The sequence below is a fragment of the Paralichthys olivaceus genome, chromosome 13 (genome assembly GCF_024713975.1).
Source record: "Paralichthys olivaceus isolate ysfri-2021 chromosome 13, ASM2471397v2, whole genome shotgun sequence".
In the NCBI taxonomy this organism is placed as follows: domain Eukaryota; kingdom Metazoa; phylum Chordata; class Actinopteri; order Pleuronectiformes; family Paralichthyidae; genus Paralichthys; species Paralichthys olivaceus.
In genome coordinates this window covers 21,500,999-21,524,885 of record NC_091105.1, presented here as the reverse complement: position 1 = coordinate 21,524,885, position 23,887 = coordinate 21,500,999, and the positions used below count along the sequence as shown (strand labels likewise).

At 40.7% G+C, this 23,887-nt stretch overlaps 1 protein-coding gene across 34 annotated transcripts in view; it reads left to right on the top strand.

The window, feature by feature from the left end:
- Window positions 1-23,887, top strand: part of plecb (plectin b) — a 126,989-nt gene that overhangs the window by 69,240 nt on the left and 33,862 nt on the right. For 15 of the 34 annotated variants that reach the window (XM_069537944.1, XM_069537968.1, XM_069537969.1 and 12 more), the window contains 2 exons: window positions 20,141-20,202; window positions 23,058-23,075. In XM_069537944.1, the coding sequence (XP_069394045.1) occupies window positions 20,141-20,202; window positions 23,058-23,075 (80 nt within the window). Of the gene's footprint in view, window positions 1-3,520; window positions 3,731-13,305; window positions 17,777-20,140; window positions 20,203-23,057; window positions 23,076-23,887 lie in introns of those variants that run through there. The other 19 variants (XM_069537946.1, XM_069537947.1, XM_069537948.1 and 16 more) reach the window with 5 other exon arrangements.

Sequence of the window (23,887 nt, the reverse complement as noted above, 5' to 3'; positions counted from 1 at the left end):
AGTGTTAGATAAATCTGTCTGTTTCACAGACATTGTGTGTAAGTGCTGTTATTGTACTGACTGTGGTATTCTCGGTATGCAGCAAATTAAATAGCTGTCAGCAGAATCAGTTATACCCTTGAGATATAACTGCCGTCAAGTATATGTACTACTGAGCAGTTTTTCTATTGCATTGTGTCCGTCATGTGGAAACCAGCAAGAGGGAAAGTATTTAAAAAACAACTTGTGCTACTTGGGTGTTGCTTTCAAAACAAGGACTCTTTAAGCTGGTTTGGAATCGAAGGGAATACTTTGTATTTCGTGTGGCACTTTTGATTTTGTGTTGAATGGAGGGTGCTGTATGTATTGTGCAGTTGTGTAGAAGCTGGTTGAGAGTCTGTTTGAAAGCTGCCCACTCGTGGCACAAAGGCCAGTTATACTCCCAGACATGCCACTGAGGTCCTCCATGTTTTGATCTCTAAAATCATGCCCATGCATTCTTGCATGGTTGGATAAATGAGCAGCTACAGTTTGCTACAGATCTGTGCCTTTCATTATGGTGGCACATCATTTTGATGTCATGACTCACTCGGGCTCGAGTTATGAGCCTGACCTTTTTCAGTAGAGAAAGAAAAGAATGGGGAACATAATGGACGCTCAAAGTCATTCTGTCCTTCAGTAGACTGTGTTGAGAGTTGGCAGCGTAGGTACAGTTGTGACAATGGGAGGGAGTTGATACAAGAGTCAGTGCTGAAAATACAGAAATAATCAGAATGAAACTTGATAGAGACATCACTTCTATGATATCGGTCCAAAACAGTTAATGTGAAAATCTCCGTGGCCTCGGTGAAACTTATAGTACTGTAATGTGCACTGTGATTACACAGTGTAATGAGCAACCAAAACAAAATCCTCTCCGATGAGCCATTTGCGTGTGATCTTCCAACATTTAGTTGCCAGTTGGAACTGCCGTGTTGGCGAGCACACTGTTTAATATCAAATTTAATGGCAGGTAATTGTAACATCATTAGCAGAGTCTGTCGCAGCAACAGTCCCCAACCAATATGCCACTGATGACATTGACCTACGAAGTTGTCCCTGCCTCATTGTGGGCACATTTGCTATATTAAAGCGTCCATTATGGGCAGTGAACACAGGTAATTTCTGCTAACTATGACACACCATAAAAGAAAAACAGGAATGGGTGATGGTGGGAATATTTGCATGTGTAAAAAAAGGGTCTGAAAATCTTATGTCGTGTCAAATGTTACACCAATGTATTCCAAGCTCAGCTAATGTTACTGTGAGATTACTGGAGATTTAAATAAGATAAGATATGAACCCACAGCCTCTTGTGATTTATGACTTTACACTGTGCGTTGATTTATGACGTAACAAGAAATGTATCAGTATTTTTTGCCTACAGTGCTTTTGATGCTTCAAATATACTTAAATGTGAAGTAAAGGACCATTTGATTAAAATCCAATCCATGCTGGAGAGTGACTCATTGAACATGGTAAAGTGAACATGGCCGCAGTGAGGCAGTGGCAGTTTCATTTGTCACCAATATGTGTGGCAAATTTGTTGGTTCGGAAATTGTGACCGGGTCATTTCACAAAAATCTAAGAGCGAGAGCGGAAATGAGAGAGCAGACGTTTTGTAGGTGAAACGAAGCAGCCTGAGACCGACTTTAACTGAAGCAACAGAAGATAGGTTAACCAGTTTTGAATAGGAGCAGAGCAATGTTCTCATGACTCTTTCAGAGAGAAAGAGGGCAGGGGAAAACATTACTAAATTGTAATAAATATTTATTTCAGAAATGAAAGACTACTGTTGAATTAACACACTTCAGGCCAAACCCTGGAAACTGAGACATTGATCCCATGTGGAAGATATTGAGTTTGGCCAAAATGGTTATGATGTTAGTCATTTCCCAAGGTACATGTGGAGCCTTATTACAGACGATGACTAACATGACTTCAACATTAGAGGATTTTTTCTTTTCTCAAGATTAAGCCTCCACATGTTCAGTATTCTGTAGGGTCCATTTATCCTTATTTTACAGCTAATCAAAGTGTTTGACCTTTACGTTTGACCCTTATTTATGCTGCAATTTCTCAAGAGACACTTCAGCACCTGCTTATTTAAGATCAGTTATTACAGAAGTGTGAACAAAATGGAGCTTCTGCACTTTATAGGTCTAGATTGAGACGAGATGTATTTCCCCATAGGCACAAGCTTAGAATACCTTTCGGCTGTGTGTCCTAACATGAATGATATGCACATGAGGCGCCTGTTGAGCAAAGAAGTTCATGAAGGCACATGAGGATGTATATAGAGGTATTCCCTTTTGATCCTCTGTAAATCCTCCTCCATGGTTTCTGGGTATAGTTGCCTTCATCTGTGCACATCTTATCCATCTATACTGTCCATGTTTCATGAGGGAAGACAATCCCCGGCTCTGCTCTCCACACACTCAGTGGAATGGCTTTTAGCATTACTGAGAAACAGGGCCAGTTGTCAACACTACAATTGACCAAGCCATATGCTTATATTCGAAGTTGCTATATTTAGATATTGTTGTGCATTGCGTTGATCCCTAAAGCAACAGGGGATGAGCACTGGAAGCTACGGTCATTCTCTCCATCTGTCCATCACTAATTTTGAAAATGCTGATGGACGTTTAGTGTGGAGCAATCAGATTTTTGTAAATATTCCACTCTGTTTTTATATTTACTCACTTTGTTGCTATTTCTGTCCACTGACTGTTACCACCTGTGCTTTTTCCCATTAATACCAATGAGCACATCCAGTTTAATCCATATTATTTAAAGTTTAAACGTCAGACTTTAAGTGTCGATCTTATTATAGTTGATGTGTCATATGACTTTTCTAGAAGAGCAGGAATTAGAAGTGCCATGAGTTACAAATAGAAAAAAGCTAAACATTTAAACTGTAAAGATGTGTTTCTTCTCTGACTGTATCACGTATTTCTATGTTTTACAATCATTTAGAAAGCCATGCTTCTTGTGCTGTGGTCGTGAAGAGTCTACTTTTATGAGTGCTGACAATATTATGTCCCAATGATGAATGTCGCATATGTTGATCATGTTGTAACCCAGTGGAATCAGTCACTTGAGATCTTTCTTTTTTTCTGGCTGAGAGATGTGACATAATATCACAGAATAAACCTGCCAGCAGTATCATATAAGAGAGAGAGAGAGAGAGAGAGAGAGAGAGAGAGAGCGGAAGAGAGAGGGAGAGGGGGGAGAGGGGGGAGAGGGGGGGGGTCTGCTTGTGTTTGTTGAGGGGGGGTGTCTCTAAGGGACGAGCGTGGCCAAGTGTCCCGCCACAGCACTACCATCAGTTTCTAACTGTGACACTGTGTGATCATCTGGCTCTGGTGGATATTAATAACCCTCAGTCAGCTACAGCCCACCGCCCCACCACCCCACCCCCCGGGCCACCCACTCCTCTCTGCCCTGTGAGCCCCTCGCCTCTGCCCCCTTCCCATGCAGGCTTGACTTGTTGTCCCTCCTCCTGTTTGCCACGGGAGAAGCAGACTGACGGATCCAAGCAGCAGGCGCAGGGCTGTCAAAATCCAACACAAGGGAGAAACAAGACGGTCCCGAGCAAACAAACAGGAGCCTCTCCTGTCCTTCTCTTAGTTCCCCCTCTGTCCAGCTCTCTTGTTCTTCTTCACCCTCATCCTCCTCTTCCTCCCTGTCTCTTAGATGAAGATCATACCTGGTAGGTCCGCAGAGTGGGGTTGCTGTGGTGTGTCTGTCTGCGTCTAACCGTGTTTGTCTGTCAGGCTGTTGGCTGAGTTCTTGGCTGAAGTCGGTGCACATACTCACTAAATACAACCACGACACGCACACGTTCACATTTAACAAATGACAACCTTCACCCACGGCAGAACGGATTGTATTCCATATTTAATCCCGTCCACAATGTGACGGACTCGGTTGGCTGCCTCATCAGTTTTCCTTTATTCAGTGGTATGTGGAATTGTGGACAGAAGTTGGCGAGGGCAGTGGAGGCAATGTCACCCCCCCCCCCCAACACCATCACCACCCCTCTTGCCGTCACCTTTAGGAGGTGTATTTCCTGTCTGTCTGCCATCTGATAGGTGTCAACAAGTAGGGGCAACTTGTAAAAAGTGTATTTTACTCAAACCTTTGGTTTACTCGTGTGTTACAGAAAAAGCTGTGTGTTTCTGTTTGAGCTATTTCAGATTTCAACTATAAAAGCAGGAGCAATCTTCTGTTCAGTATCAATGCTGTGGTGGGATTTATGTTGTTAGAATAGTTAGTGTTTTTTTATTACATTTTAAATGATAGTTGTTTTTTTATGTAATCAAGTAAAAAGATTCAGTATTATTTTGGAGGGTATTGTAATTACAAAGTCTTTTCACTCTGGATGGACTGGATGAAACAATGAGCTGGACTGACCTAGGGACATGTCTTTATTGGGTTTTACCTTTTTTGTTTTAGTAATGGATTTTCTGCCAGTGATGCAGTTAGCAAAACTCATGTCACATAACAATGTGGCTATTTAAATAAAAAAATATTTATTTAAATAGCCATAACCAATAAAAAGCCAGTAAAAACTTGTGTAGTTCTCTTTCATCCTGCAAAATCACTGGTAACAGATGAATTTGGATTAGGAAAACACTCCTGTGCTCTTCTTGAGAACATTAAGTGTCTATGTCATAAATGTCTGAAAACAGCTGAACCATCAGGAGAAGCAGGTCAGAGGAAGACTTTCAGTCATAGCTCCAGGGTCGGGAAAACAGCAGGAATTTCAGCTTGGAGGGGGGCGTCCTTTTTTAAAAATGTCCCTGCTGCCATACACGCCCATGCTGTCCCACTCCCTCATTCACCCCCAACCCCTCTGAGTTAAGGCCCACCTGTCACAGCAGCCCACACTCAATCCCTCTCATCTCCTATAACTTATAATTCTTTGTCCCAACAAATGCTTGCAAAGCCCCCAGGACCCACTCTCCCCGCCCTGGTGGTTTTGGGGCACTTAGTCTCCCTGATTATATTTTGGCGCTTGAGAAAACACAAGAGGCAAGGTAAGATAGCTTCTCCAAAGATATTTGGCTAAAAGGTTAAATAAGCAATTAAGAGTAGCATATTCGCTTTATCTCTTCCTCTGCCTGTCTCAATGCTGATAATACTGCTACAAATGATACGATTGTGTTCTGAATGTCTTTATCTTGTTTATCATGTGCAAGAATTATTCTTGACACTGATCTGCCCAAGTCATGTTACTAATCCATATGAACTTCACGTGTGGCATGTTTACCCTCTGCATTAGTCACATTCATGTGTAACTGTGGAAGCTGTCAGTCGTTGGACACAGTGACTGCTCGAAGGGGCCACTGGGGGCCCTCCAGTGTCACGCTGCCATGTTGCCACATGCAGATATGAAGAAACTGTTATTACTTGGAGCTGCAAAGGGATTAAGTTCTGATTACTCTCAGACAGCGTGAGAAGGTCTTCGATTTTGCCAGCACAAGCTCCACCCACCTGAACATAGCTGGTGTTCTTTTGTTGGATGCTATGCTATTACAGCAATGCCTCATATCTAACGTATCTAGTCATTGTGGTTATAGATCAAAGAGTGTGTGTGTGTGTGTGTGTGTGTGTGTGTGTGTCCACGTGTGTGTTCATTGGCAACACTTTGAAGACTTTATCCAGGATTTACCCTTAAGAAATATTAAATCTGTGTATGCGTAGAACTCCCAACAGACTATGTCCTATAATATTGCAAATAAACAATAAGTCATCTGATCCTGTGGCTTCACATCAGCCTTTGTTTGTGAGGCATGTTACGCACAAGTCCATCACACACTGATTTTAGCCACACAAGCTCTTTGTCAGGCACATCGCCAACTTTCTCTGAACTATGTGAAATATCTTAATGACTACATGGATTGCAGTAATATTTTATACCAATCGTCATTGTATGAGTAATACAGATATCAGGGTTCACTGATATACTTCATATATAGATAAAGGAATTGATATGGCCTCTAGGGAAAGTTTCCACTAATGTAATCTAATTTAAGATAGTGTCTGAGAGATAGGTGACTGGTAAAAAGGACTAGGTGAGTAAACAGGCCTTGAGATAATATAGTAGTTTAGCTGTAACTCAGTTCAAGACGTGAGTCGGAGTAAAAAACGTTTTTTGTGTCTTGTGTAGTTTGTAATGTCATTGTGTTGTAGTTCTTTCTCAAACATCAGATATTAGTAAGCTGTAATAAAACTACAAACACCCTGGTTTCACTCGGCTTGGCTGTGGTAAAGACTATACCTACTGTCGCTGCCTCTAGTTTGAGAGAACGTGGCATAGAGGGTTATTCTCTAAAGCATACTTAATCCTGTCTTCAATTATGGAGGCTCCTTCCTTCCTTCGTACCTGTCATACCCCTACATTTAATTCATGATGGTCTTAAGTGAAACTAGTTGAATCACTTCTGGTCCAAAATAGAAAGATATTGTGGATGTATTTTGACTTGGATGAAATCAGGTTTGAAGTAACTCTTACATTCACAGGGACATTATTTTTTGTACAGATGCAATATCCCTTATCCTAAAATGAATGTGATTCTTTTGATGTAGTCATAAGTCACGCGACTGTCCTCCAATGACTGAAATCTGACTGAGTTGATGTTTACTCTACATTGACATCGTAATGTCTTATTGTCCGAGATGCTGTCGAGTTAAAGGGACGGCAGCTGGTGTCCCTGATCATCTGTGCTCTTCATGGGGGATTTCTGGTCTTAACTGTCCCCTTGTCCATTGGCGTCCATTCTGCATGATGACAGCTCTGTCCTCTATGCACTCACTAGCTCCTCAGCTTGCGCTATCACCTATTACAGCACCGCTGGGATTTTGTCCGCGTCCGAGCACTGCGAGCTCAGATCGGTGTGGTGATAACATGGAAGTTAACATTCTCTCCCGACCCTGTGGAAATGAGGTCGTCTAAAAGGTCACTAGGAAAGGGGGCGTGGCCAAGTCAGACTGTAAATACTGAGTGTCACACACGAGGCCCATCAGTCGGCATTCTCCCTCTGAACTTTGACCTTTCATCTGTGTTTGTTTTCCCTTTCTCAGACTGTGAAGGAAGGCATGTCAACCCCAGGGGCCAGGCAAGATATAGTGTAGCAGATTTTCAAAGTATCACTTCAGTTGTCACAGCAACAGCTAATCAGACTAAAGATTCAGGTTCTTAATGGGAAATTCAATTTTGCTTTGCTTACTATGGTCTGTGAAGAATTCTCCTCAGTGTTATTCTCAGGCACAGGAGGTTAAACATGTGTCTCTTTTAGCTAAATAAAACCCTCACACCAGCTTTTCTCCAGAGGAGCTAAGAGCTGAGAATTTGCAAAGTCATTTTTCACAGCGCTGGTAAAGAACAACATCCTGTTTGACATGCTAAGGCCACGAGTGTAATTTAATCATGCATGCTGCCAAGCATAGTGCTCCTTTAGAGATGGATGTCAGGCCCTCACAGAGCTGTGTGGGCAGCGGTGATTTGGTTTCTGGCTGTGGCTTTGGACTAGTTTGTGGAAAAGCCAGCAAACTTCCTGGAAACGGCCACAGCCTGAATCCCACAGCGGAGAAATCCAGCTTCCACTTACTGTACACCAGTGTGTGTGTGTATTTTTTCCATGAGTGTATGTACACAGCCTCAATTGCCTGCTCCACTGTGACTGCCACTGGTGCAGAAGTAGGTATGAGTCATAATACAAACAATGAACTCCTGCCACGGAGGAACTCAACAGGACTTTTGGACACAGCATGTTCTGTGGGAAAAGTGAACAGACTCCAGTGAGTGAGAACAACCCACATGCAGCACATATAGACTCATTTAGACCTGATTCATATATATGAGCAGGAGTGAAACCATGGAAAAGGAGTGTATTCATACCCCTCCTCCATTATAGATCTGTCAGCTCTCAGTAGTTCATAGAGTAAACAGTGACATCAGCAGTTTACCTAAAGATGCTGATGCGTCAGCGTCAGTTTATAACTGTGGCCTTTGTATATGGTTGTATAGAGTTCATGTTCTATAGAAAACATCTGTTCATTATCGAATACCACTCCATTTACATGTTCCTTGAGTCATTTATCATGTGACACTTTTTTCAGACTGTGAGTCTCTAGAGGTCAGTCACCTCTGCTCAGTTATTGTTGTCATGGAAACAAATATCCCAACTCTCTGTGATGATAATGAAGGTAACACAATCCCAACAGTGAACAATTGTTGTTTTTACACCTTTTATTAAATTTAAAAAACAATGCAACTTCTCATTGAATGAATGAATGAAATGAAATGAAAAAAGATGATTGAATTGATTGCGAGGTAGAAGTGGTTGTTGGTGGGTTTTGTCACTTTGCTCAGAGGCACTTCAGGTATTTGATCACTGGTTTATGACACAAACTTTTTGTTGTGCATTAAATGCTAGACTTGGCAAAAAGTTATGCTCTTGTCTGGTTATTAAAATGAAATGGATGTAAATAAAAAAAATAAAAAAATGTAAAGAATAAAAAGGACAAACCATGTTTTTTAATGCCACAGCAGTATTTTCCCTACAAGAGTCATTAGTCATTTTTTGCCACATTTTGAAATTATTAAAATTGGCAACTTACTACAACTAACAATTTGTTGTACTTATGGTAAAAAAGAAAAGAAAAGACTCCGAGCAGGTGAATGAAAGATGCTGCTGTGTGAGTGATTGTGTCAGTGCAGCAGGTGGGACATCAGAGAGCTTCCTGTTCAGTCCGAGGTCAGAGGACGTTGTCCTGTAAGAAGAGAACTCAGCTTATTTAGGTCACTTTCCCTTTTAAATGCGACCTGGGAACAGCTCAGCTGTGCCCTGCACTAAACTGTCACGCCCTTCCGATGAGTGGCAACAGTAGGTGTGTGTGGCTGTCAGCTGAAGTGAACTGCATACTTTGAACACACCTAAAATCATTACACAATTATAGTTTATTGTTTGTTATTTTTTTTCAGTTCAAAAAAGTGATGCAGCTGATGAGTATGTGACACTTCACAATCACAATGTGCACACAGCCTGTGTGCATAAACTAAAATTAATACACGGACTCTGGACAAATGTCAGACTCAAGACTAAATAGGGGACTTAAGGGCGGTGCAGTTCTAACATTTTAAAAGCACAATAGTTTGCATCCCTTTATGTCCAGTCCTTGACCTGAGTAGAAAACAAATCATAAAAAGTAACTGGAGGAAACACTTTGACGTTAATGAGCCAAGTGGTCTCTTTCATACATCTAATAAAATGCAACCTGACACTGTTGCCAAAAAAAGATCCGATGACAAACAACAGGCAAAGAGGACGTGACAGTAATGTTGAATTACCTGTCTGTTATCTTTTGTTTTGTCCATTAAAGATAGGGGCAGGGCACACTCTCTGACTTTCACCTTTCATTAAGTGGCTCTCGTTTCTTTTTTGAGCCTCCCTACCCCAGCTGGCACTGTGTGTCTGAAACGCACGGCTACTACGGGGGGGGTCTTGTTGTGCACGTCTCCACCAGAACTGTGATGGCTGCATTGAGGAACCACAAGCGAGGGAAATTGTTGCACGAGTTGAGCTCGTACGGAGAGAGGAGCATGTTTCTGTACAGTAAGATGTGTTGTGCAGGTGAGGGCAGAGAGTGGATGTATGACTATGGGTGGGGATGAATTTCAATATTTGTGTTTGGTGTTTCCAGCATGGTGGAACAACGTGGTTGTTACTACCAGAGTCAGGCCTAGAGAAAGGTTCATAGTTTTAGGTTGCACTTCTTTGTGCAAGTGATTTTATAATTTGTATTCACTGGTTAAATCCTGCAATCCTATAATATTCATATACAGATTTCATTACTCCTTAACATGCTGCTTTTTTTTCCCTTATCGATTTTATTTCTTTATTTTTATTGCAGCCAAATTTATTTTTTATTCCACTATAATTCAATTTAATGGAATACAGTTAATTTCTTTTTGTTAATACATGTATTTTAAAGTAAGTATTTTTAAATATTTTAATGATAAAGATTCTGCACTTTCTGCCTTGAGACAAACTTTTTTTTATGTAATGTGACTAACTTTACATTCAGTAAATAGATATAAAGTACAAGAATGCAGTCTATTTTATAATTATACCTCGGTGGTACTTTTATTTCTTCTCAGATCGTATGTTGTCACCATCACAATATCAGTGCGTCTCTCAACTTGTGTAATTACAGGCTGCGCGGAACATTTTTGAACGTAAAGAGATGAACAGAGGTTCGCCTCCGGCTCCTGCTGCAATAAATGCCACAGTCTAACGCAATGCAAATGTTATATGACCATCCACAGGTACCTTAGCACACCTGAGTTATGATGGGAGGAGGCATTATGGAAAGTGCCTGAGCACAATAACAGATGTGCAGTTCGATTTAAACTAGAGGTCGCAGCTGAAAGGCTCGCTGTTCAATATATGAAGCTTATAGTATTGTCTTGTTGTAAATAAGTAACTGCAATAGATGTGGTTGTTATGGTCATCTCTGTGCAGCATTATCTTTATGAACAGGTTCAGGAGCAGCGTGTCAGGTTTTAAGAAAGGTTGACTGGGAAATAGACATGTGTGACTATACATGAAGATCAACAGCTCACATATACTGTAAGTTTTAAGTGAGCTTGTTTTTTTCTCTCTTCTTTTCAAATGTGTGAAATTATTAATGGGATGATTCTTGTTTCTATAGCAGTAATGATCCCTACATGTCTCTAGAAATAAAAACATGCTACTTTATGCAAATAATGAGTGTGTTATTAACTAAAGCCTGTAAATATGGTTTTGTCGGTCCTTTGTTTCAGGAAAATGTTCTCATTGACCAGTGCGTTTTGCTACACTCCAGATAAATCCCTTTGTCTGATTTCATAACATGACCATAAAACTATTACAGATGAAAAAAATTATCTTTTTATTTGATCTTTTTTTCCATTTTTTTTAATGATTCCTTATTTTCCATATTTTTATTTCTGCAGCGGGAGTGTCATAGTAGCAGAATTCATCCGGGAGGCAGTGGGGTGTGGTTGTGCTCTGGCCCCATCTAGTGGTTAAATTATTTAACTGCTTTGGCTTCACTAAGAGAAGTAGTAAAGTATGGCGGTTGGAGGAAGGTGTTTTCCTTTCCACGTCAAATCGTTCAGTCATCGGAGACTCCTCCACCTCTGTGTCTAAAAATACAGCCGCGAGTGAATCTCAGCCAGAGCAGCCTATACTGCAGCACTTGGTGTTGTGTGTTTGTCATCGTCTGCTGCCATAGAAACGTCTCTCAACTTCCCTTTTTTTCCACATTTACATGTGTTTGGAAACTCCCAAGGCTGAGATAGCATATGGAAAAAAGATCATAATAAATCACTACATTGATTACTAGGGAAATACAAGACCTACTATGTGATCCAGGCTTCCAAATGAAGACAAATATTTCAAGTAATTGTCCACGACTTTTTTTCATATTACTTTAGCTCTGATTTATGACTAATTAATCACTTGATACTTAGTCTGTAGCTGAAGTGACCTTCCCTTAGCTATACAGCTTATTCTTTTAAGGTCAGGGGAGGGGGGCTGGAGCCAATCCCAGCTGACATTGGGTGAGAGGAGGGGTAAACAATGGACACATTGCCATAAGGGCCATCATACAGAGATTCATTCACTCTTACATTCACACCTACAGTCAAATTAGAGTCTCCAATAAACAATGAACCTAACCTCAATCTGCATTTATTTGGACTGTAAGTTGAAAATGCAAACTCCACACAAAAAGACCCCCGAGCAAGCTGATTAGTTAATTAAAAGGAAATCAATTACTTTTTAAACAAAACAAGTGGCAGGAAAAAAGCAATATATGGCTTTCAATGGGCATTTTTGGGGTTATTTGTTGTGTTATTTTATTGAGCAATAGAATAATCAATCTAGAAATCAGCTAATCGTGCTCAGCAAACATTTGTATTTGAATTTTGAAAATACATAGTTTCTGGGCTGTACAGATTCTGATGTATGGTGTGTTTGTTTGCAATAGGAGGAGAAGAAGAAGAGGTGGGTGCTACTAATTAAGCAGTGGTTGTTCATAGTAGACAAAAAGTACAGTAATAAGCAGTGGGGAAAAAGAAAAGAAGAGAGACACTGTGTGAATGCAGGAAACAAGGCAGGGAAAAGTTGTAATCAGATCCAAAGCCACTGTCTTGACCATTTTAGATTTACAGCCGTGAAAAGGCAATTTTTAGGATGTTAATTAAAAACTCAGCCTCTCACCACGTTTTCTGACTTACTCTTTATTCAGGCATCTCATTTGGTGAACCACAATGAAAAACAACGTCAGCTCTAATTTCAAGCAAACGTCATATGACTTCTGATCTTTGGAATTGCAGACAGTCGCTTACCTCAGCGTTGAACTGCACTGCATTTTCAGAATCATGTATAGTGTTTTGTTGCTCTGACCTGCAGAGGGCGCCACAAGCTGTTTTAAATGTCGTCCTCCGTGCCATTCAGACTTCATCTTCCTCACCTACTTCCCCCCCAAAACCCTGCCACATTAGAAATCACCAAATGACACATCAGTAATGGACACAATCCCCAGATGTGGGGCTTTCCACAGAGGCGTCTGCAGCTAGAGCCCTGAGCTATATTAAAACTCAGCTGCTGTGGCTAATCCACAGGCTTGTTGAGTCTGAGTTAAATTGGGTTCACAGCTCCATCGTTGGATCTAATTTTGAAGACTTCATCTGAAGTCGGCTGTCAGGCTGGAGATCAGTGCGGATGATGACTGGACTGTGAGTCATGGTAGAGTTATGACAAACATCCATGTGATTAGAACGGACACTTAGAAACTCCTGTGTGTCGGCCTGATGAGTTTTGAGCTTGTGTCCAGCATCCAAAACGTCAAATATACAGTCACTCAAAGTGACTTGTTATTATTCCCTTTGAAGAACAGGATTAGAAACACGTGCATGATACCTGGTTTATTGAACACACTTCACAGCTAATTAAACACAATTATATTACATTTTCTTGGCTGAAAAACAAGCCGCCCTTGACTCTGTATCCTTCTTTTGCTGTGTTTAACAATCTGTCGCCAGTAATGCAGACATTTTACGAAACAAACCTTTTCTTCTTTATTTGGGCCTCTCATCCAAACACAAACGGTGTTTTAAGTTTAAGATTTTACAAATGCCCTTCAAAGAATTTACGAATCTATGACGTTGCAGCAACAACAACTAAAATGGTGGCTATATACCGGTTTCTTAATGTTAGGTTATTGCAGCTAGATTTGGCATCATTACAACACATTACTGGAATTCTCAGGAGTTTTACAAGCTCAATATTTAGACCACTGCGTTGCATGTAGACGTTATCACCACATGCTGGCCCTGCCTGTAAATTAGGGAGAAAATATCCGCATTAGTGTAGACAAAGGCTAAGACTGATTTCTCTATTACATTTTTCATTCATTCGTTCATTTAACTAAATGGTTTAAACATGTTTTAAATATGGTGCCACATGCCAGACTGTCTGAGTCATGCAGTGGGCATCCCAGCTTAGGATAACATTTATGAATCCCAACCCTCCAAAGTACAGTCATGTTGTCTGGATGCTCTGCAAAACACAGCAAATACAATACTGTGTGTGTGCTGTGATTCAGGTGCAGCTACCTTCCTCGGCCTCTCCTCACTCCTCTTCACAGAACAACCAAGGTGATAATCTTGGGTGTGTTTAGGCTGCTCCTAGTTTTATCAACATTCCTTTATCTTGTTAGGTGGGGTGGCCAGATATTGTAGTAGACCGCAAATGACGAAGACGTCCCTTCTCAAGAAGAGAGGGATGAGGAAAATGGTAGTAGAGGAGATGTTACCTAATCTGGGAAAGCAAATCCCTTCTGCAGCTCTTTATCCTCCACAATGAAAGGTGTTTTCTGTCCTCCCACTTTCCAAACCCTTGTATTTGCTTTGCAGTTGAGCACTTTGAAAAACCATAATGACACATTCTCAGAATTCTTTTGTCCTCTAATTTGTTTGTGTTTTTTTGGAGTCCACATAATCCTTAAATGTAAAGCTGGTTGTTACCCTAAATTACTGCAATTGCCACGATCCATTAGAGGCATATACACATCATAGTGTCCTTTATGTAACTTTTGATTATGATTACCAGATTAATAGAAAAGATATGGACTGTCAGATCCATGTGATTCTGATACAGTTTTATTCACTGAGATGAGGTTTTTTAGAACCACAGGCGCGGTGAACATACTTGTTTATGATAATTACACTAAACCATTGGGAGAATAATGGAGTTTGGCAACGTAACTAAGTGCCTGCAGCCATGCTATTGGCTCTGCAAGACTGTATTTACGGATAGTGTTGAATGCTACCCTAAGTTTGTATTTTCACCTGAAGATGGCACAAGATGAAAATGAAGGATCACCAAAGTCATTACAAGTCATTCTAAGGGGAAGATGAATATCTAATACATATCTGATGGTGGTTTAATCCAAACATTGTTGCGATTTCTTTACTCAAAGCCAAAGTAGTATGATGGTGCAAGAGGAACAACAATGTCAGTACAACTTATCGTCTGAGGACCATGAATGTTTTGTACCAAATTCCATCCCAATCCATCCAATATATGTTGAGCTTATATTGTTGGGTTGGACCAACATTGGCAAAAAATTTTGTATCAGAATTAAAGCATGTAAAGTCAGTTTATTGTATCAAAGTCTACGCTGTGACTCACTTCTCATCTTTGACTACATAAGTATGTTCATGCTGACACTATAACGACCCAGGAGGCATATTGGTTGCATAGTCGAAGGGGGCGTGGGCACCAGTGTGTTTTTGAATTTCCAATGAAGGACCGAGGTTTGAAGTTTGACGAGTTCTAGAGGAAAGAGAGGATGATCTGCCAATGTCAAAGGAGCAGATGGGGTCATAATTTCCAAGTCTGATGGGCACACATGAAAGTAAAACTTTCATTTCTAAGTCAGCAAAGCAGCCAGTAATATTTTGGCGGGCGACGGGTCACATGTTATGATTGTTATTTCATTGAGTGTATACAAGGGGTGTGTTTGATTTGGGACAATCCCACCCTGTCCGAATTCATCCACTACACAGTATCCAATACGAGACACAGAACAAATTGATAATGCAACATCAATGTGGGAAGGACAAACCCAACATCCCTGTCACTTTCATCATAAGAAATAAGGATCAAGCCTCAAACTTCTCATTTAGAAAGAAAATGCTTTCTTCACATATTTTCACCACACTCCTCCTTTATAAAAGCCCAAGTGCTCCATCTGGTTTTGATGAAGCCAGATGAGGGAGCAGAGTAATAAGCATGTTGAGACCTTAATGATATGCCTCCTTTTTGGAGGAAAGATCTCATGACTAAGATGTTCCACACTTTCTGGATCCCATCTGGGTTTCCTGCTCGTGTGTCCCGTGAGGTTTAGAAATCCAGCTCAAGCTCCGAGGGTGTCGGTCAATGTTCCACTGCCACCGGACGTCACAGAGTTCTCAGTTACTTTCTCCTGTTGCCTCAGCATCTCAGATAGCCTTGAAAACCCTAAAATGTCCTGTTTGATTCTATTTAGTTCTGCTGTAAGAAATGACCCTCTAACTTATCTTTCACTGTTTGAAAATTACCTGTATCATTTCAGTCAGTACTACAACATTACAATTGCTTTTCCTTTTTTAATCAACTAACCACACACCACTCCCTAATTCCTTTGCTTGCCTAGACATTATAGAACTAGAAAGGTGTGTCTCAAATGTGCTAACGTGGCTTAAATGAGTCAACACACACACACACACACACACACACACAGACTTACACTGACACATTAAGTACTTTCATGTTCATACAGGTCATTTTCAAAACTGTAGAAGAAAAAGTGGTTTTAAAAGCCTGATAAAGTGATGTCAGTCAGGGTGGGGCACATGGCATCTATATTCACCTCGGGGCTCGAGGGGCAGGATTTAGCAAAGGCAGAACACAACCTGCCCTGCAGCTTGTCTGTCAGGACATAGAGTATACTATGTAGATAGATGTCCTTTTATTTAAAAAAAAAAAAAAATCCCTCTTACAAAGGAAGAGTTGCATTTATAAGCAATGAAGTTCACCTTTCTTTAATTTAATACACTCATGAATATTGCAGCTATGGCCATATGTGTCATTTCCACTTGAGCACTTGATGTTGAGCAAAACATACAAAGGATTGCTTAAGCAGAAATGTAGCTGATGAAACTGCTAAAAAAGAAATTCTGTATATAATTTAGATTTGATTTCATTGCTAAAGTGCATTTCTGTGTGTTGTCTTTGAATTTTCCAGAGAACCAAAAGTAATAATCCTCAAAACTGCTCAAATAATACCTAATAATAAATCACTGTCTGTGCCTTCGTGGCAAAGTGCTGTGGTTTACAAGTGATGCTATGGTCTTCTTTAATTTTTTTATCAAATATCAAAAAGCAGGAAATGTGTTGTAATGATAGTGAATGTGGCTGAAAAACAATTCTGGTCACATCAAGTCAAATATCATCATGAGTCTGAGAGACGAGGCCTAACAAGAACTATGCAGTTTGTTATCAGACATGAGAAACTGACTAACACTGACAAGACAGAAGCATTGATAAAAAAAGAAATCCACACAGTTTCACCACAGGATTATACAATCTAAATGATTTATTGCAGTGGCCAATCTTTACATGCACAAACGCAGTCAAACATTTGATAACAAGCAGTTGTATTTCTCAGTAAATCAGTGAAGGACTTGGTGAGGCCATGCATTGCTGTCGGGTATCTAAAGCCGCCCTTCCCACAACTATTCCATCCCCATCCTTCCACTTTTCCTTGTTGGTTGGTGATCCTTAATGAGATATGTCTGAGGAATGCTGGGAACAAATAATGATTTACCAAGAGGTGTATGTGCGTGTCACTCAAAAAACCTTGTTAGACTTGTTGGATATCTGTTACTTCTGTGTGTGCATTGTAAATTATCCATTTGAATCCTATTTGTTCTACATAACGAATAATAAGTTATCAGCACCAACTTTTATGATTTTTTTATTATCCCTGGTGACTCAGCTTGTGTCTGTATTTTCTTGCGCAAATGAGGCAATTAAGTGATAGTCCCTGCAAGTTACCACACCTCATCCATCCCCGCCTTTCCCTCCTCTACCTCGCCTTAGATTGCTAGAGGAAGGGGTGTGTTTAGAGCCCTACCCACCATGTCCTCTGCACACTCACACCACTAAATACACACTCGCACATCACACACACAAGGACAGGCCCAGACTTCGTATCCCACAGGCACTATTTGCTATGAAAGGAATAGAGTAAGCCGGAGAGAAAAAGAGGAAAGAAAAAAAAAAAAACATAAGGAGGAAAAAGAAGGGCAGAACCGGAACCAATGAGGGAGTGAGGAGGTTGAGAGGAGAGAAGGAGGGAGAAATCATAGGTTTGTGACGTGCTGCGTTGAAGCCACAGGACTGCACACTCTGGGACAAGCTGAGGGCCAGTGGGACAGATATAGACGCGAGAAAAGCTGAAGTACCTATCAAGGGGGAAAACCGCCAAGGATATTTTATCATCAGGATTATTATTGTGTGCTGACTATCAGTGACAATGACCTCTCAGCAGCAGAGGTACAGGAATTTCTCCACTGACAGCGGGGGCAAAGAGAGGATGCACTCTGACGATGGTTATTACCAAGGGATGCTGAAGGCTACAGACGGCAGGAAAGGTACCAGTATGGTGGCAGTTAATGGAAAACAGCTTAATTGCAAACGTTAATCTGGATTTATGTGTTTCCATGTGTTTGAGAAGCTGCCGGGCAGGAATTAAATGTTCCAGGAAGCATTTAATGTAATTTCAGCATTGTACAGTGTTCAGGTTGCAGGCTTTTGTTTGCAAGGGCCTGACGAAGTTGATGTTAAGGCTTTTTTTGGTCAGCTTGTTGAATAAGGTTTGGTTTTTCTACATCAGTAGGCTCAGCTGTCAATGGCGGTTCTTTTGTTACGGGCAAATTTGACTGATGTTACATGATCTGGAGCAGTCTGACATCTTAAAAATGATGGATGTGGTTGTCCTGATTGGAGTGAATTCCCCACCCAGCTACTTAAAGCAGGATACTACTCTTGTATCTAATGCATCAGCTGCTTCCTCTCAGTAAATTGGGCAGCAAAGCACATGCACCATTTTTTGTTACGTGACATTAATGTGTTTTGAGTTGAAACTTATGTTGCACCTTGGATGAATGATGTGTTAGATTTTTTTCCTTATTTTTCCAAATTTGTTTTTCCCCTTTAACTTTTCAAACTGATGACATTTTACAGTTCTTCCGAGTATTTCAATCTTTTATTAAGATAGATTAGAAATTAGATTACGAAGAAATATTCTATTCATTAAACAAAAAATTAAATGTACCCCATGTAAAGTTGTGCAGAAAAATTTATCAAAGTTGCATATCTTGCATGAATAATCTAGTCAGTTTAATTATATCTACAACAGCGCTTCATATTTTATACATTATTTGTTTTGCCTGCAAAATTGTAAGCGTTGAATTAACTAGAAACAATGGTTGCATAGTTAAAGAAAATCCAATAAGTCAGTACAAACATTCCCTCTGGAGTGTAGTGAAGTATAACTTTCAAACTCATGTACTGTACTTAAGTAAATGCACAAGTTACAGTACTTTGTGTGCTATTGACTTCCGTGCTGTTTTGGACCATAAACACCACACCTCACTGAAAGCTCTTTGTGTCTGGATGACATCTGATACTTGGAAGTTTATGCAGCCCCTATCCACCCGCACTCCATTCACGTGTGAAGAGCACTGAGTCCACAAAGAGTTGCGTTACTTCAAACATTACTGAGTAATACGCTGTGAATGCAGAGACTCACAGTTCAGGGTGCAGTTCCCATGGGAAACTGCTTTAGTCCACTACAGAGATGGTGAAACATCCCAGCATTATTTCCCTGCTGCCCTCGGTGTGACTGTGTGTGTGTGTGTATGTGTGTGTGTCACCTCTCTGTCCACACTGTGGGACATTTTGCCCCCTCGACAGGAAATGGAGCCACACAGAGATTGCGTCATGAGGCGCAGCCCCTATTGGTTTAAATGATAAATAAGGTTAAAGTCTAATGGTCTCTATATGAGGTTTCCATGGAAACAAACTTCCGTTACACATTTGAAGAAGTCGTTGCTGACACCCTCCTAAGAAAACAAACGTAGCCTCTGGGCATGGATTTAATGTTGAAGTTGAATTCGAGAGCGTTTCAGTGCTGGGCGTGTTATTATACAGTAGGTAGTTGGATCACTACCCTTAAACTGATAAGATAGAGGGCTTTGTTGTTTTGAGGTCACTCCAGTGCAATGTGAATGCTGTGTGAGTCAGTGAAGGTGAGTTCCATATTAAAGAAAAAACTTGAATTACAACATACGCATCAAACCACAGCCTTCAGATCAGTTCCCATCAGGGAGCTGGAAACACTTTGATGTCTCCACAAATGTTGCAGTGACACACCTCATGGTTTTTTGCCTTGAACTCCAATAGGGACACATCACAGCAGGTATGCGGGTTTGTTGTTTTAGTAGGTGCGTCCCTCGTCAGGATCTAGTTGTTTCTTGTTGGAAAATTGCACTCTCTAATAGTTATGCCTCGTCTTGCAGACGTTCACACAGAGTGTTTTCACACTACATGTTGCCTTTGGCGTGGGATCCTTTACTTTTCTGTCCAAGAGCACATGGTGGCAGCTGTGTTAGAGTGAGACACCACCTTGCAAATGTTGCATTCGGGGTGCATCTGCCGTCAGTGAGCAGGATTTGATGCCGTCTGACTCAGATGCAGGCGCGCACAAGTCGAGAGGTGTTTTTCCACCCGATCAAACACGTCTGGTATCTTGGGGTTTTCCTTGTTTGCTGCTTTTATATAAAGTAAATGAAACCTGAAACGGAAACTTGATGTAAAAGAATGCATAAATCATATGCTGTTATTTTAAAAGTCACACATTTTATTCTTTATAGGAGAAAATTCATTTCTAACAGGGTTAGGTTTGGGGGTTCTCTTCATACACCTCTCACGTCTGTGGTTTCTCTGTCTTGCAGATGAACGAGATCGAGTACAGAAAAAGACCTTCACAAAATGGGTGAACAAGCACTTGATAAAGGTAAGAACCCTTCTCTTAACTTTCACTCTGTCTTGTCTGAATCGGCAGACATATTGATGCACTCATTCCTGCCCACACATGCCCTCACTATCGTGTTCCAGAAGATCTGTCTAACGAACAAAGCACACTTGTGCAGAGTCAATTGGAGCTTGAACAATGAATTTGGACAAATGTAGCATTCTTCCAACATAACGAACATGTGGTTAACTGCCCTCAACCAACAAGCACGGGGGATATCAAAAAGTAAACTTTCCAGCTTGTGGTCCAGACCCTAATAATAAGTCTTCAACCACAGAATGTTATGCTGAGCATTTAATAAATCTGGTAAGATTTTGAGAGATGATTGATCTCTAAATTTAGAATGAATAATTACAGTTGGTCTTGATTTATGTTTATGTTGGCAAGAGTTTAGATGTTCTCTTAGTGTTTACTGCTATGAACTATCAAAACAATCACATGGGATAACATTTAGATTTAGGAGTTAGTAGATCTGAGTTGAAAACACAGTACAACATTGATTTCGTGTGTGCAAGCTGTAACAACAGACTTGTCTCAGAATGTCATTTGTCTTTGTGGATTACACTGAGAGACAGTCCACCATTGTCTAAAATCTCATCTATCCCTCACCTGTGCATTGAAAGTGTCTCTTCAGAAATTATTACCAGCACCCCCGCCCCTTACCCACATAAACATACATTAGCTAGTCAGCTATTGTTGCACTCTTGGTTGTCAGCATTGCACCATGATGGGGAAGGCTTACCAGAAGACTAGTCTATCGTCAGCGTAGAGACTGTGTGAACCATCCATCAGCACTCGTCCACTCACGCTTCATTCTCAAACCAAGGCCTCCAATGCATCACACATTTGAGGAGGCATGCAGGTCAGGATGAGGGTAAAGTCAAACAGGCCGTACTCCTCACTCAGGAGTTCCTCATTAGGGGTGAAAAATGACCTCTCAACACAATATACTCCCTCCAACAGGGCAGTAAAAATAGCCATGCTTGTGCTACTTTTCTTCCAGAAAACTCCCATTGGCAGCAACACATTTACAGCCTCATGACACTTAACTGCTTCCACATTGTTTGTATATTCACTCCCACAGACACTGAGCCATTCATTTTTTTTACAAATGGAACAAGAGGGAAGAAAATAAGTATAAAGAGTGTTTTCCTTTCGTGAATGTGCATTTCTACCGTATTTGGCCACCAGTGTATGAGAACATACTGGGGTTACTCCCCCTTGTTTCTCTAGAGCGTTCATTGTGAATTGTTGAGGGTGAGTCGGACACATCTGGACTCACTTTGCTCCCTCTAAAAAGGCAAATTCTGGTCTCGGCCCGGAGCCGTGGTGGTTAAGGCTGACGGTAGCACATGTGCTGCACAGACTCTTGGGTCTTGCCAGGCCTAAAATAAAAAGCTTGCATTGATGCAGGGAGATTACATAATGATTCACACTCACTTTACTTTTGTCACTGTTTCTTGAATGACTTATGTAATACGAGCAAACTATGTGTCGGATAGTCAGAACAGAACATTAATTTGTCCGTAGACAACCCTGCTGCACGCTGTCTTTTGGGGAGTCAAATGTTCTTTGCAGTTCTTTTTTTAATTACGGATCATAGATTGTATTAAGACTTGCACAATTGTTCATACAACGCACACGTTTTGCAGGGAAAGTGTTAACTCTGAGACTGAGTTTCAAGAATGCTACTCTGAGGTTAAACTGGTGTTAAACTGGTTTTATGGTTTAATGGTCGGCTTGACAGGGTCAGACAATGGCTGGGTGAAGCCATATAGAGCCGTGAAGGGCCAATGAGTGGTTTCCCCCGCTCAGTCTTTTTTTTTTGTGCGGAACTGAGTTAGAAGTCGGACGAGCTGCAGAATAGAAACCTATTTTTTAGCAGAATCCTACAAACTACACTTGATCAGATGAAAAAGTAGGATTGTTGCAAATTGATCTCAGATAACAAATGCATGGCTATTCAACTTTAAGGATTCAGGGTGATGTAAAGATTATGTAAACCCTGAGGTATGTTAAGCACTTTGTTTCCCCAGACAGCGCAGAAGGACCAGGATGAGGCTCTGTCAACCATGTACGCTAATGATTATCACCTTGAAAGGTTTACAGAGTAGCTTCTTTTGTCTGTGAGAGGGCAATTTGTAGTTTTAACACCCATCTATCATGTGCAGCAGCCTCTTCAGTACAAAGTGATTGAGGGCTGGTGATAGATATTTTGAAGAGATTGACGACTAGATGCAGCAAGATACAGAGCAAAAAGCTCATGTGCAGAATATTGTATTTTATTTTCTTGTGTTAAAGTGTGTGACATAAGACGACATTGTCAGACATTCATCTACTCTATCTCTGTCAACGACGATGCAAACATGCCACTTTCTGTAAAGTAGATAACCTTTGGGTGTGTAGACAGTGAACCCTGGTGGTCACAGTGTTAGTTACCTTCACTCTGCAGGCAGGGAGGAGCAAGTCAAAGGTTGGATAACTTGTTTTGAAACTCTTGCCAACACAAATAGGCCACTGTTGAAACTTGCAACGGAAATCTGCCTTCATTCCATTTGAGGGCCATGGCCTCCTTTTCCCCCACATGACCAAACACACCCACATCAGAAGAGAGTTTGATCAAGAATGTTATCGTAACAACTAAAAAAGTATGTTTTAACTATTCCATGTTTTATCTGTCTGCTTCACACTGTCATGCTCATCATCAAATAATCACATTTTCTATTTCATCCCATTTATTAATTTCATTTTTATTAATTTCTTTTTATTATCATTTTCTTCTGTTCTTTTAATGTCTCCATTCCTCATCCATCGCTCTATCGTCTGCCATCACCCAGCATCGGAGGGGAGCAGAGGTAGGTGCTTGCATGTACAAGCAGCAGTTGCATTAAACACTTTGTCTGGTGTCTATATGACTTTCATGGAAGCTGTCCCCTCCCTCACTCACTTCTTTTTTCCAGCTTTATGCTCCTGTCTACCTTCTCTGGTTACACTACACCTTTAGTTGTAAAAACCTGTAATATTGTCTGTGAATTAATGCAACCACAAGAATCACAATCCACCTTGAAATTAAATTCGTCTGTGCTATTAGCAGATTTTTCCGTTCTCCTGGGCGCCTTTGTTCCTTCACTCTGGGTTTTATTCACAGTCCCATCCATCACTTTTCAGCAATGATAACAGCTGCTATTTGGCATCTGCAGCAGAGTTGGGCTTGGCTTGCTCTCGGCTATGCATTCTAGACCTGTGTAGAATTTTACTAGAGGGGAGAACACATCTGAGCAGTGAGAAAACTTATATAACACAGCGAGGTAACAGATTTAGAAACCAGCATAAAGTACCTCTTGAAACGGACAGTTGTAATTTAGGATCCTGAAATAAAAACCTGTAATTTTGCCTCAAATTTTGACGCCTCATTAGGTCTGAAGTGTCAGTACATTACAGTCAAAAAAAATCTGCACCGCATGCTGTTTCTATGAATTTTAGGACAATACATCTGTGATGTGTCACTTTGTGCATGGCCATTAACTTCTGTAATAGAGTCAGAACCAGTGAGACTTAATGTTCTGCTTCAGTCATTAACTGTAACAGCAGTTTGTGCCAGATCATTTAGATAACAGTTAAAAAAGAGCCATTCTCCTCAAGATAAGATAAGATACTCATTTAGTAG